At 41.2% G+C, this 13278-nt stretch overlaps 1 protein-coding gene across 2 annotated transcripts in view; it reads left to right on the top strand.

Moving 5' to 3' along the window:
- DPY19L1 (dpy-19 like C-mannosyltransferase 1) overlaps positions 1–13278 on the top strand; it is a 147705-nt gene that overhangs the window by 104657 nt on the left and 29770 nt on the right. For both annotated transcript variants that reach the window (XM_069960354.1, XM_069960353.1), the window contains exons 18-19: positions 829–853; positions 5053–5172. In XM_069960354.1, coding sequence (XP_069816455.1) covers positions 829–853; positions 5053–5172 — 145 coding nt within the window. The remainder of the gene's footprint in view (positions 1–828; positions 854–5052; positions 5173–13278) is intronic.

Genomic DNA, 13278 nt, shown 5'->3' on the forward strand with positions numbered 1-13278 from the left:
TAGCTTCAAACAGAAGAAGTTATTTGTAACATCCATATTATCTATGTCTATATATTTTGACCATACTAACCAACATAGAACTGTGCTTCTTCTTGCGGGGAAATATCCTAAAAACAACTCTGTGCCCACAATCTGACCCCCAAACCACTTAGGATAGCTGCTTTTAATCCAAGATCTGTCCTGGGGTCCGTTCGGCGGGTGATGCAGTTATTGTCCTAAAAACAACTTTTAAACTTGCAGCCTTGTGTCAAAGTTACAAGTGGTTTGGGGGGGGGGCAGATTGTGGGTACAGAGTCACTTTAAGTGTTGTATCTATGCATCTTCAGCTAAGAGACCCAGAGAGTGATAGCAGTAGTGATACTGGCCAAAATGTCTTTAAACAGTGATCTGTATATTGGAAGATAAGCCCAGACCATGTGCCTCTAGAGCAGGCTGACAATGCTGCAAAGCCCATTCTGAACATCTGTAGTAGTGTAAGAAATGTATTATACATATCTCTGTAATTGTAATAACCTTTGGTATTAAAACATTCCATGAACGGCATAAAAATAGCAATTTGTTTTGAAAGTTTTCCAATTTGTTTTCAGTATTTGTGCCAACATCTTGGTACCCTGATAAGTTCTTTAGGCACGGCTCCATCTGCTTAAGAACCTGTAAAAATCTAAGCGACATCCTAGATCTGTAATGTTTGTGAACATTAGCTTTGCCTCTGTTACAATTTAGATAAGTTAAGTTCAGTCAGCTTTTTTTTTTTTTTTTTTTTTTTTTTTTAAAGCAGGTTGTTTTGAACTAACCCACATTTTCTTTTTTTTTTTTTTTTTTTTTTAGAGGGGACCGTGCCACGAGTGGAGAGGTAGGGGCATTTACCTTACAAATATCTTAAATGTTTACAAAATCTAATTTGCTTAACGTAAAATGCAATAAAATTATCATATGTTCCAGAAAATAAACCAAGATGTAGAACTGTACAATATCTAACCTTTTGGGTGATCCAACAATTTCCCCAAACTGTAGCATTCATTGTAGAAGAAATGAATAGATTTTTTGCTATATTTGATCAGGGGTTTTCAGCTTCATTAAACAGAACCTGGAGTTGATAGAGCAGCTTCTTATTCCTGAATCTGCCTACATGTACAGAGTATAGGTAAAGAGTGAGAAAGATTTCTCTTCTGTATGCAAGATCATCCATTATATAACAAACTCACTCCTTCATATATAGCACTTAGTGAATGCAACTTAATGGAGCACTTCACAACCCATTTTACTCTGCCACCCCCCACCCCATCACCGCTACCTATCTGCTCAAAGGCAATTTAAAGATGTGTACAAATATATATAAAGGTTTCAGCCTTTTAAAACCCTTTTAAAAGAGGACACGTGTCTTCTCCTGATCTGTTTTAGTAAATACTTGAATTCCCCATGTCAATTTTAGAAGACCTTTACTCATAGCTCTACAGTGTTCCTTTCCTTTGTTATTCTTACTAAAAATCTAAAACTAAATAGCCAACTGGGTGTTACTAGTTAAGGGCTTGTCCCTACACTACCTAGTGCTGCGTTTACACGGCAGGATTATCGTTCGAATTTGCACGAATTTGAACGATAATCATACGTGTAAATGCAGTGAACGATCAAACGAGCGAGAAATTGTTCATTTTGATCTTACAACATGTTCTTAAATCGTTGTTCGCAAAAAAATCGTAGATAGTTCCGCAGATCGGTGTCGTTCTCCGATTTAACCTATATGCGAGATAGGCTTAAGGGATCGCAAAACGATTTTTCCGTACAATATATAGTTCCGTCTAAACGCTGATCGTTATTTAAAAAAAAAACAAAAAAAAACGTTACTTCGAAATCGTATGATATTATTTAAAAAGAAATAGGTATTTACAAAAAAACTTTTTTTTTCCATTTCTGTTAAGTCACTTTTTGGTGCAGGTTTGGTGCACTGAAGGTTGTCTTATAGCCCTCTTGTGCACTGATCCTTTGATTCTTGAAGCATGCCTCCTTATGAACCTATATAATAGCCCTCTGCAGTGACATCACTCTCTCCCACTCTCTTAAGGACAGTAGGCATGTGGATCACTGCACTGATCAATAAGAATTAATATACATATGCGCATCTCTAAAAGTAATAATTTATTTTAGAGACACGCATACGTATATCAATGCTTATTTTGGCATTTGTAGATCATATTTATGGACACATCTGATACTTTTAAGTATCTTTTTTGGGACTACACAGTACTACAAATTTCCAGACAAAGGACAATGGTAAATATGCACAGATAAATCCTCAGCCACCTGGCTGTCAACACAATACCTGGAGCAAACGACTAATCACAGACTGGTATTCCAATAAGAATTAACTTTTAACAAATATGCATTTAAAAATATCAACATGAAGATAGTATACCCCTCCACAACACTGGATCAATGCCAAAGAGGTACTACAAAATGATGCATATGGCCAGAAGTAAATGTCTTAAACGTATTGCATAAGCCCTATAATAAGTACCCTACACTTTCCCTTTTATTGCTGGGACCAATACAAGGGTGAATGTAGAGTCTTGGTTAGGGCGTAGCATGGGGCAGGGGCCGCCCTTGTTAGGGCGTCTACCTCAATGGTCCCCTTAGCGAGCAGGGATAGATTGGTGTGTGAGTTGTGTTGTGGAGGGGTATACTATCTTTATGTTAATATGTTTTTAATGCATATTTATTAAAAGTTAATGTTTATTGGAATACCAGTTGTGATTAAAGGGCAATGTTATGTTTACTCATTTTCTTCTGAAACTTAAAGCAAAACCATCAGGAGATTCGTACATACAAACCTGCTGATAAATACCTGCAGCTAGGTAGGTGGAGATTCTGGCACGGCTCTTCTTATTTTGCCCCTCAATGCCATGTTTCAGGAATTTAATAATAATAAAATATGCAAATGAACCCATTTGGTGCACTGGGGGAACCCCAGCCCCTCAGTCCACCGCCCTGCCCATGCATTGTCTCATACACCTTTTTAGGAGCAACATAAGAAGATCAGCACTGGAATCACCACCTATCCAGCTACAGGTACCTAAAAGCAATTTTGTATGCCTGAAGCTGCTGAAGGGGTTTTCGGGGTTCCATTTACTGATTAGTGGCCTTAATGTATTACTGCAGCTCAGCACCCTTTCAAATGAACATGAGCTGAGCTTGTATTATCCAGGCCTGATCACTTTAGAGCAGAGAGCTTTGGCTGTCCAGGCATGATGGGAATTGTAGTTTGGCAACAGCTGGAGGGCCGCGAGTTCGAGACCCATGCTTTAGAGTAAACCGAGCCAACAGCTTTCAGCCCTGTTCATTGCATAGTGCAGGTCCTGCAGCTCTCAGAATCCGCTAATGCCAATAAGCAATGGATGGCCTATTTTAAGGAAACACCATCAATCACTTCAGCCTGGAAAACCCCTTTAATAAAAATTTATTGACCATAAAATTGAAATGATCAGTCAGCTTTACAGATGATGTACACAGAAATAGTCTACAGATCATTCTATTCATGTAGAATAATTCTACTCATGACCTTACAGTTTATTAAAACCTTGTGAGATTAATTTTACCCTGTATAGATAGGGCAGATATTCAGTAGTAAAGTTGGTGAACACATTTTGTTAATTTGTACAGTCACTTGACCTAAATAGTTCATTCATGCTATAAAATTAGATTACTAGAATGTATTTAAAGTTTTACATAAAATATAGTATTTTTCTGTTTGTGTTGTGGTCCTCCTGTCCTGCAGCTGCACAATTCTCATACTGCTGCTGGCTTTGCGTGGACATTGTCACTTGCAGAATGAGATGGTTAAAGTGAATATACCACTAGGTACATGGCTTTGTGTGCTTTACATGAACAGACTGGCGTCAGCGTGGGGATGCCGGTGGAGTGATCTTTTTTTTTTTTTTTAATCAACATTCAGTTCCTGCACACGGCGCCAGTCTTTATTCGAGCACTGGCCTGGCATGAAGCAACAGGGGGCAGGCTCCAGTGCTTTATGCCCTGCCAGTGTTTGGGAATAGACCAGCGCCGTGTGCGTGAATCAGGCGGCGGTTCAGAAAGAAGAACAACGGCACCAGCATCCCCATGACGGCCTCAGTCTGTTAATGTAAAACACAAAGCGATGTACCTAGTGGTTTGAAGCTGCAGATTTGTTTTGAATCTGCAACATCAAATCTGCTGCAGATCCTTCACGTGTGAACGCACCCTAAGGCTGGGTTCACACTACGTATATTTCAGTCAGTATTGTGGTCCTCATATTGCAACCAAAACCAGGAGTGGATTAAAAACACAGAAAGGCTCTGTTCACACAATGTTGAAATTGAGTGGATGGCTGCCATTTAATGGCAAATATTTGCTGTTATTTTAAAACAATGGCTGTTGTGTTGAAATAATGGCAGTTATTTACTGTTATATGGCGGCCATCCACTCAATTTCAACATTGTGTGAACAGATCCTTTCTGTGTTTTTAATCCACTCCTGGTTTTGGTTGCAATATGAGGACCACAATACTGACTGAAATATACGTAGTGTGAACCCAGCCTTAGGGTGCGTTCACACGTAAAGGATCTGCAGCAGATTTGACATTGTGTGAACAGATCCTTTCTGTGTTTTTAATCCACTTCTGGTTTTGGTTGCAATATGAGGACCACAATACTGACTGAAATATACGTAGTGTGAACCCAGCCTAAAGGAAATTTGAAAATGTGTTTCTGGTGCGAGTTTGGTTGACCCCACCCTATAGACACAAACCTAAATATGCACTACCAAATGTTGACTTCAACACACAAGTTGTTGGATGCATGCTATGTTTTTATTAAATTCATTTCCAGGGATCTTATGAAAACTTATTCTTCCTAACCAGGCTGAAAAGAGTATAAAACTAAGGCATAACCAAAGCCCTGCTAGACGAGGAATATAAACCTTCCTCTTCACACTACTACTACTCCAGTTGTGGTTGTTTAAGAAGAATTATTCTAAACACCCCCTGCATCACTTGTTGTTTTGTGTGTCTTTCATCCACAGCTGGTGTACCATGCATTGCAGCTATTGGCATTCGCTGCTCTTGCCGTCTTAATTATGAGACTAAAGTTGTTTTTAACACCCCACATGTGTGTGATGGCGTCCCTACTATGCTCCAGACAGGTAAGGCTGAGTCTGATGTGCTGTGGTGTAAGTATTTCTTCACAAACTGCAGTCATAGGCATGTATTCATAATGCTGCTTCTATATTATTACAGTCAGATAGGAGTAACGTTGAAGTTCTTTTGATTTAGCAAATAATATTCCACTGTAACCAATCATTTTTTCTATGCACGTTACCTATTTGTTTCCAATATAATAAGCTTTTTGATGGCACCATCTGTAAGTCCTTTGTTCTTTAACATGTTTTCAGTATTTGGGTGTATATAATAAGGAGTATATTACTTGTAGTTTGATGTAGTGACAAAAAGCCACTGTCTGTGTCCAGTGTGTAAATGCATCACAAGGGTGGAAGTGTTTAACTTTGGGATAACCTTGTGCTTATATATTAGAGAACCAAAAAAGTAACTGGAGGGTAGTATTGAGAGTGTATGTGCCAAATCTTCATAAAACAAAATATGCTCACCACCATCTCCAATACATCTATGGAACCCACATGTGTCATTGGGACATTGAGTATTGGGACAAACTGGTGGCCCACAACAGTGGAACACCTAATCAAATTTGAAGAAAAGTCGAGCACTTCAGTAAAATACTTTTATTCTCGATCCATTAAAATAGGTAAACCTAGAGCTTAAGGCTCCCACAGCGTGTTTTTTTTACTCTCTGATTTTTGTGGACATCCATCATTTTGGCACCAAAACACATCTGTATTATGCATATTACGACTCCAACTCTTACTCCTGAATTTTATCAGGACCGACTCCGACTCCTGCTCCTTCTCCTTTATAAATGGCCAGTCATATAACAGGGGAGTTATTTATCACACTGGCTCAGCAGCTTCTCCCTAATGTCCTACATGATCCTGGAGCGACTTCTGAGTGAATAAAGGAAAACTGTTTATAAAGAAGATTCTCCTGTGTGTGCAGTGGATGCAGCCAGTGTGTGCAGTGGATGCAGCCAGTCTCCAGCCTCCATGTCCTGAACTACTCACAACTAGACTAGATGGAGCAGGTAGTCTTTTCTTGCTTACAGTCTTTTCCTGCTTACAGTCTTCTTTGTTTCTATTAGGGATGGTCCGAACCTGCTTCGGTTCGGGTTCGTATGAACCCGAACGCTCGGCATCAGATTCCCGCTGTCTGCCCTCTCCATGCAGCGGGTGGATACAGCGAGAGGACCGCCTGGAAAACTGGGATACAGCCTATGGTTATGGCTGTATCCCAGTTTTCCAGGCGGTCCTCCCGCTGTATCCACCCTCTCCACGGAGCGGGCAGACGAGAGTTCAGGTTCGTACAAACCCGAACCGAAACATGTTCGGACCATCCCTAGTTTCTATATATTCACCATACTTAAAGAAACACTGCTTACAATGCCAGATACCTGTAATATAGAGGTCAGCCATAGTGATATACAGGGGGTCACACATAGTGATATAGAGGTCAGACAGTGATAAAGAAGGTTACTGTGGGGGCACGCAATAGCATGCACACACACACACACACACACACAGCCTGCTGCAGCCATAGCATACACACACACACCCACACAGCCTGCTGCAGCCATAGCACACACACACACACACAGCTTGCTGCAGCCATAGCGCACACCACACACACACTCTGCTTGCTGCAGCCATAGCACACATACAGACAGCCTGCTGCAGCCATAGTACACATACACACAGCGTGCTGCAGCAATAGCATACACACACAGCCTACTGTAGTCATAGCACACACACAACCTACTGCAGCCATAGCACGCACGCAAAACTAGCTCTGACTCCAACTCAGACTCCATGACTCCGACTCCACAGCCCTGTTTATAACCCTTTCCAGATCTCAATTACTTTCTTTCTCAATTGTTCCTGAATTTCTTTGGATCTCGGCATGATTTGTAGCTTTTAAGGATCTTTTGGTGGACTTTACTGTGTCAGGCAGCTCCTATTTAAGTGATGTCTTGATTGAGAACAGGTGTGGCAATAATCAGGCCTGGGTGTGGCTAGAGAAATTGAACTCAGGTGTGATAAACCAAACGATTTTGCTTATTGTTTGCAATTACAGAAGTCAAATGTTTCCTGTAGTTCTAGACGACGTTTGCATACACGGCAGCAGAGATTTTGTCAGATCTTCTCCAAATCTTTTCAGGTTTAGGAGCTGTCACTGGACAAAGTTAAGTTTCAGATCCCACTTAAAGGGGTTATCCAGCGCTACAAAAACATGGCCACTTTTCCCCCTACTCTTGTCTTCAGTTCAGGTGTGGTTTGCAATTAAGCTCCATTTACTTCAATGGAACTGAGTTTTAAAACCCCACCCAAACTGGAGACAAGAAAGGGGGAAAAGTGGCCATGTTTTTGTAGCGCTGGATAACACCTTTAAGGTTTTCTATTGGGTTCAGGTCTGGAGACTTACTAGGCCATTCCAAGACCTTCAAATGCTCCTTACAGAGCCACTCCTTAGTTGCCCTGGCTGTGTGTTTTGGGTCATTGTCATGCTGGAAGACCCAGCAACCACCCTTCTTCAATGCTCTTACTGAGGGACAGAGGTTTTTCAGCCAAAATCTTGCAATATGTTGCCCTATCCATCACCCCTTAAATACCATGCAGTTATCCTGTCCTCTTTGCAGAAAAGCACCCCCAAAGTATGATTTTTCCACCCTCATGCAGTTATACTGATCCTTCTTCCTCATGGCGAATGGAGTTGATACCAAAAAGTTGTTTCTTATATCTCATGCTGCCCCCCACATAACCTAGCCTGACTAGGAGTATTTCTAGAAAAGTTGGTCTTAGATATTTCCTCACCTAGATGTCTGCTGAAACTTTAGGCTTTGGGTGTTGGTAGGCTGCAATATAGGGCAAGGGGGGTTTCTCAAAGGGGTGTTTAGCATTAATGGTGCCTTTCCAGATGTGTAAACTGTCAGCACTATATGCACTAATGCAGCCCCATTATATCAGAAATGCAGACCTTTTAACTTTGTACTTGTAACCAACTGGACTCCTTGAGTCTGGACTTCATGATTCAGTAAAATTGCTGTCTATACTGTTTTATTGGCTGCTACACTGCAGTGGTGCAGTTCTTAACTCGAGTCACAGCAGCATTGCGCTAGAAGAAAATATTGTACAAATGGGCCTCCGAATTTCTCAAAACAATGTCACCTCTTTGGGTTGGATTTTTGAGGAGGGCCTTAAACTGCTGCAGTCTTGGGATAATCATATCTCTGCAACATATAAAGCCTCAACCCATCAACCTCTAAGCATGCGAACAGGCTGGCACACTAACTCCACTACACCTGCAGGTTATTGCTGGATATGGCGCTTAGAATTCCTCTAGGTGATTGAGAAGAGGGGAGACAGGGGGCGCTTCCTTGTGTAGAAAAAAGTGACCAGGTGGATGGAAGGAAGATCTGACAGGGATCCACTCACCTGGGTAGGTTGTGCGAATATTAGGCACAACTCTAAATGCAGCATAAAGGGGTGTACTCCGCAGCTGTACTGGGGGACATCACCACCGACGGTGGGAGAAGCAAGTACAGAAGTGTAGTCAAACGACTACAGGACCGAAGACCAAATCCACACCAGAAACGATGAGCGCAGGAGTATATACAGTTTGCACACGGCGGTGCAACCAAAAGTTATCCAAAGGTAGATGGCGTAGTAAATCAAGGTTCATTTATTGCAACGCGTTTCGGCCCTATATTATCTAGCATGGGCCTTTATCAAGCAACGCTTGATAAAGGCCCATGCTAGATAATATAGGGCCGAAACGCATTGCAATAAATGAACCTTGATTTACTACGCCATCTACCTTTGGATAACTTTTGGTTGCACCGCCGTGTGCAAACTGTATATACTCCTGCGCTCATCGTTTCTGGTGTGGATTTGGTCTTCGGTCCTGTAGTCGTTTGACTACACTTCTGTCCTCTAGGTGATTGTTACTCTGCCTTACTCAGCCTTCTTTGGCTATAGCTGGACTTTCTGCCCCTCGATCTGAATTTAGGCTAGTTCAATCAAAAGTCTAAAGTAACTGATGATGTATACTGGTATTATGCACTGCTGTATGCACACTATGGCCTATTCTTGTCAAAGGGTGTAAAATTTAGACTGGTGTCTAAACTGCCTACTGTAACCAATTACAGCTCAGCCTCTAGCTCTGGTAAAATCAAAGAGGAGCTGTAATTGGTTGCTCTGGGCAGTTTGCACCAGTCTAACTTTTTACACCCTTTGATAAATCACCCCCTATGTTTTTATAGTTGGTACATTAGATTTATTCATTGCTACTGTATACCCACAAGTCATACAAGGCCCCACATATGCCGTATAATTTTTGTCGTTAAATGTAAGAGGCCTCAATCACTCATCTAAGAGATACTTCTTATGGGCTGAGGCAAGAAAGCATAATTGCAATGTCCTGTATGCCAAGAAAACTTATCTACAGAGTCAAGATGCGTCTAGAACAAAACACCCATTGTTCCCAATCATTTTTCACTCTCCCTTCACAAAAAAAGTCCTCGATTTGTTTCAAAGCAATTAAAAATGTTCCTTTCCAGTTACTAGAAGAGATATCTGACCTGAAGGCTCCATATGTTATTCTTACTTGTAAAATAAACAATACAGATTACACTCTGGCATCCATTTACGCCCCTAACAAGGGTCAAATGAGCTTTTTTAGGAAAGTTTACCACATACCTCTGCAGGATTGCTGCATACGATGAAGTTACTCCCAAAATTTATGTATCTCTTCAGGACACTGCCCATTCTGATCCCGGTATCTTTCTTTAAAAAGGTGCAGAAACTGATATCATCTTGTATTTGGAAGGGGGATAGACCACAAATTTTATATAGCATTATGACCAGACCTAAGAAGATGGGGGAATGGTTCAGGGTATTTGCTTTATGCTGATACACTTTTGTCCCAAGTGAGAACGTGGTGGAGCGTGGACCTGTCTAAACATTGGGCCAAAATATAAAACAATTATATTGATGGGGTGGATTTGTGTGCCTAACTAAACTATCATATTTATCCAGCTGCTCAGCCGCCATTGGCTGAGCATAACTGTGCTCAGCCAATCGCGGCTGATCAGCTGATGATGGAGCTGAAGTGGTTCGACCGGCCTCCGGAAGATGTCGTCATTGTCCCAAGATGGCGTCCAGGGGGGCGACAGTGATGCGGTGAGTATAATGCACCAAACTTTTGGGGTGGGGGGGAACACAGGGAAGGGGGCCATTCACTTACATAACACACATTACAAAGTTGTATAAGTTGTTTAACGCCGCCCTACCCCTTTAATATGCCAAGACAGGGCTTCTATGTTGTTGTTTTTTTTTTTACTGGTCAAACGCTTCTTGATAGATTAGTTGCAACTTTGGATAGATTGTTGCAATGTTGGAATCCTCATATAGTTAATTTGTATAAGCGGAATACTAAGGACGTGAAACCTTTATATTATGTCCTTGGAGGCTATGACACTTTTAGAAAGGACAGTATTATTAAGCCCTTGGGGATAACTCTTCAGACCACTTTAACCCCCAAGGAATGGACTCCGATGGTGATGGTTTTCAAGGTCCCTGCTTAGTTCAGCTCAAAAGAGAATATCTTTAAGACTAGACTTTGTTGGTACTATACACCTTGAAATTACACATTATGTGGTCTTGCCCAGATCTATCCCATTATTCTAAGGAGATTACTAAGATGTTGGAAACCCTTTTTGAAGGTGAACTTACACCCACACTGGCATTACTATACATAGAGCTGAAACACATCTCGACGAAAGCAGAAATATCAAGGAAGTGGAAACAAGCATCTGCATTATGGAAAAGTACTTGGCTTATGGCATAGGGTTTCCTGGAAATCTTCTAAGACATGGTCTCTTTGGGAGCACAGTCCGTATGCACAATGTAACAAGCAACCTCTAACCTCTTTGCTGACTCAGTGTCTTTGATTCTTTTTGTGGTGTTGTTGAGATCTCGAGGGGTTACATGTTTATAATTTTTGCTTTCTTTCGTTTCAGTGCAAGGTAGGACTGGGCAATTAATCAAATTAATTAGATTTATTTTCCCCGAGAGGGGCTGACTAATTTTTTCCGAAAATCGCTAATTCGATATTCAGAGGAAAAAATCAATAAATGCAGAGAGACCCTGCACAGGGGATAAGGAGACATCAGTGTAGCATCCTCCTGCTCCTCTTCTACTCTACCTGCGCTGCCACATGAGGAATTAACCTCTGTATCACTTCCATGCTGCTGCGCAGAAAGGGTTAAACCACACAATTTTCTCTTCGGCTCATCCCACACATTTTACTACTTGCCAGTGGTGGGGAGTCAGGAGGTCGGAGGTTATCAGACAGGACCATTGAGCAGCAGTGCACTGAAAACCTCTCACCTCTGCTTTCCTTGCCTGCAAGTAGGAAAATATGTGGGTCGGGACCTGGAAATTATCAGAGCAGCAGCTGAAGAGAAAACTGTACAGTTTAACCCCTTAAGCCAACCACCAGGTACACAGTCTGCCTAACGGTATATCTAAGCCCATCAATGTGTGATACACTCTCCTGTATCCAAGCCTATGATGTGGGATACAATCTACTCTGCTTCTGTATCAGGCCTATGATGTGATATACAATCAGAAAGGCATGGATACAAAAGCACTTCTGACAGTATCCCACATCATAGGCTTGGAAACAGAAGCACTCCTGGTTGTATTAAAACTAGATGAAGGTAACAGAAATATAATTAGGAGGCATTTAAACTTGACGAAGGGAACAGAAATATAATTGATGAGGAGGAATTCTGTCCCCGACCAGTTAAGACGAATAAGTGTATTGGGATTTGCGAAAGCGCAATAGTTGGTGCTGTTGATGCAGTGGTTGGTGCAGTAGACGCAGTGGCTGGTGCAGCTGATCTTAACCTCTGTCATGTAAGATACAGTCTCCAATGCTAGTGTATGTAAGCGTGTAGCTTGGCATGCTAGGATTTGTAGTGAAGGGGCTCGGGATGCATAAATTGTTACTAATGCTGTTATATCTAAAACAATGTATATATGGAGTGGAAAATATAATGTGCTAGTTTATAACGTTGCAAGTTGGAGTGCCCCCATAATGACGTCCAGTATTCCCATAACTGCACCAGCCATAGTGCCCCCATATTGACAGTATTCCCAAAAAATATTAGGGGACTTTACTACAGGGGGTTACAGTGTGAAGCAGGACAGTTGTTTCCTCAAACACCAATAATATTTTCAGTTTAATGGTGCGTTCACACCTACAGGATCTGCAGCTGATTTTCTGCAACAGATTTAATTTAAATAACTGAACACAGCATCAAATCTGCTGCAGATCTGCTGCAGATCCTGTAGGTGTGAATGCACCCCAACAGTTTATTTAGACAAAAAAAGAAAATTGAGATTTAAATTGAGAATCATCTATAAAATCAAGATCGAGATTAAATTTTTTTGTTTATATTGCCCAACCCTAATGCTAGGCATACTATAGGTGGACCAATTGAATGTGTAAATCTGTTAGCCTACTTATTGTGTGACTAAAGGCTCTATTACACCAAACAGTTATCGGGTGTTAAGACCAATAATCGCTTGGTGTAACAGCTAGTGTTAAAAGGCAGTGATCTGCTGACATGCATGATGTTGGCTGATTCTTGTCTTTCAACATGTTAAAAAGACTATGTAACAGGTGTGGGGGCACCTGTATCTCCTATCAGGGCTGTGGAGTCGGAGCTAGTTTTGGCTGGAGTCGGAGTCGTACAAAAATATTCCGACTCCAGCTTTAAAAAAAATCTTGTAAAATTCATATAAAAATTCAATTCTACATTTTTTAAACTTATGCTCATGAATATATATTATGAGCAATATTCTAATAGGACACTGGCCCTATTACATAAGGGTGGTCATGGAAAAGATGTCGGTCACTATTTGGCAGTTTGTTTCTGAGCTGGAAGAGTCCATTGTGTGGGGGGAGATCTGTACTGTTCTCTTACTGGATGCTGTATGACTGTATATGAGCAGCAGTGTAATATGAAGATATCCTGTGTAATATAGAGGAGGAGGGGAGAAGAAGACATAAGTAGTGTAGCACTAACCTCTGTCCTCAGTGTGGTGTTTTCTCTCTGG

Source organism: Dendropsophus ebraccatus, chromosome 2, assembly GCF_027789765.1.
Source record: "Dendropsophus ebraccatus isolate aDenEbr1 chromosome 2, aDenEbr1.pat, whole genome shotgun sequence".
Classification (NCBI taxonomy): domain Eukaryota; kingdom Metazoa; phylum Chordata; class Amphibia; order Anura; family Hylidae; genus Dendropsophus; species Dendropsophus ebraccatus.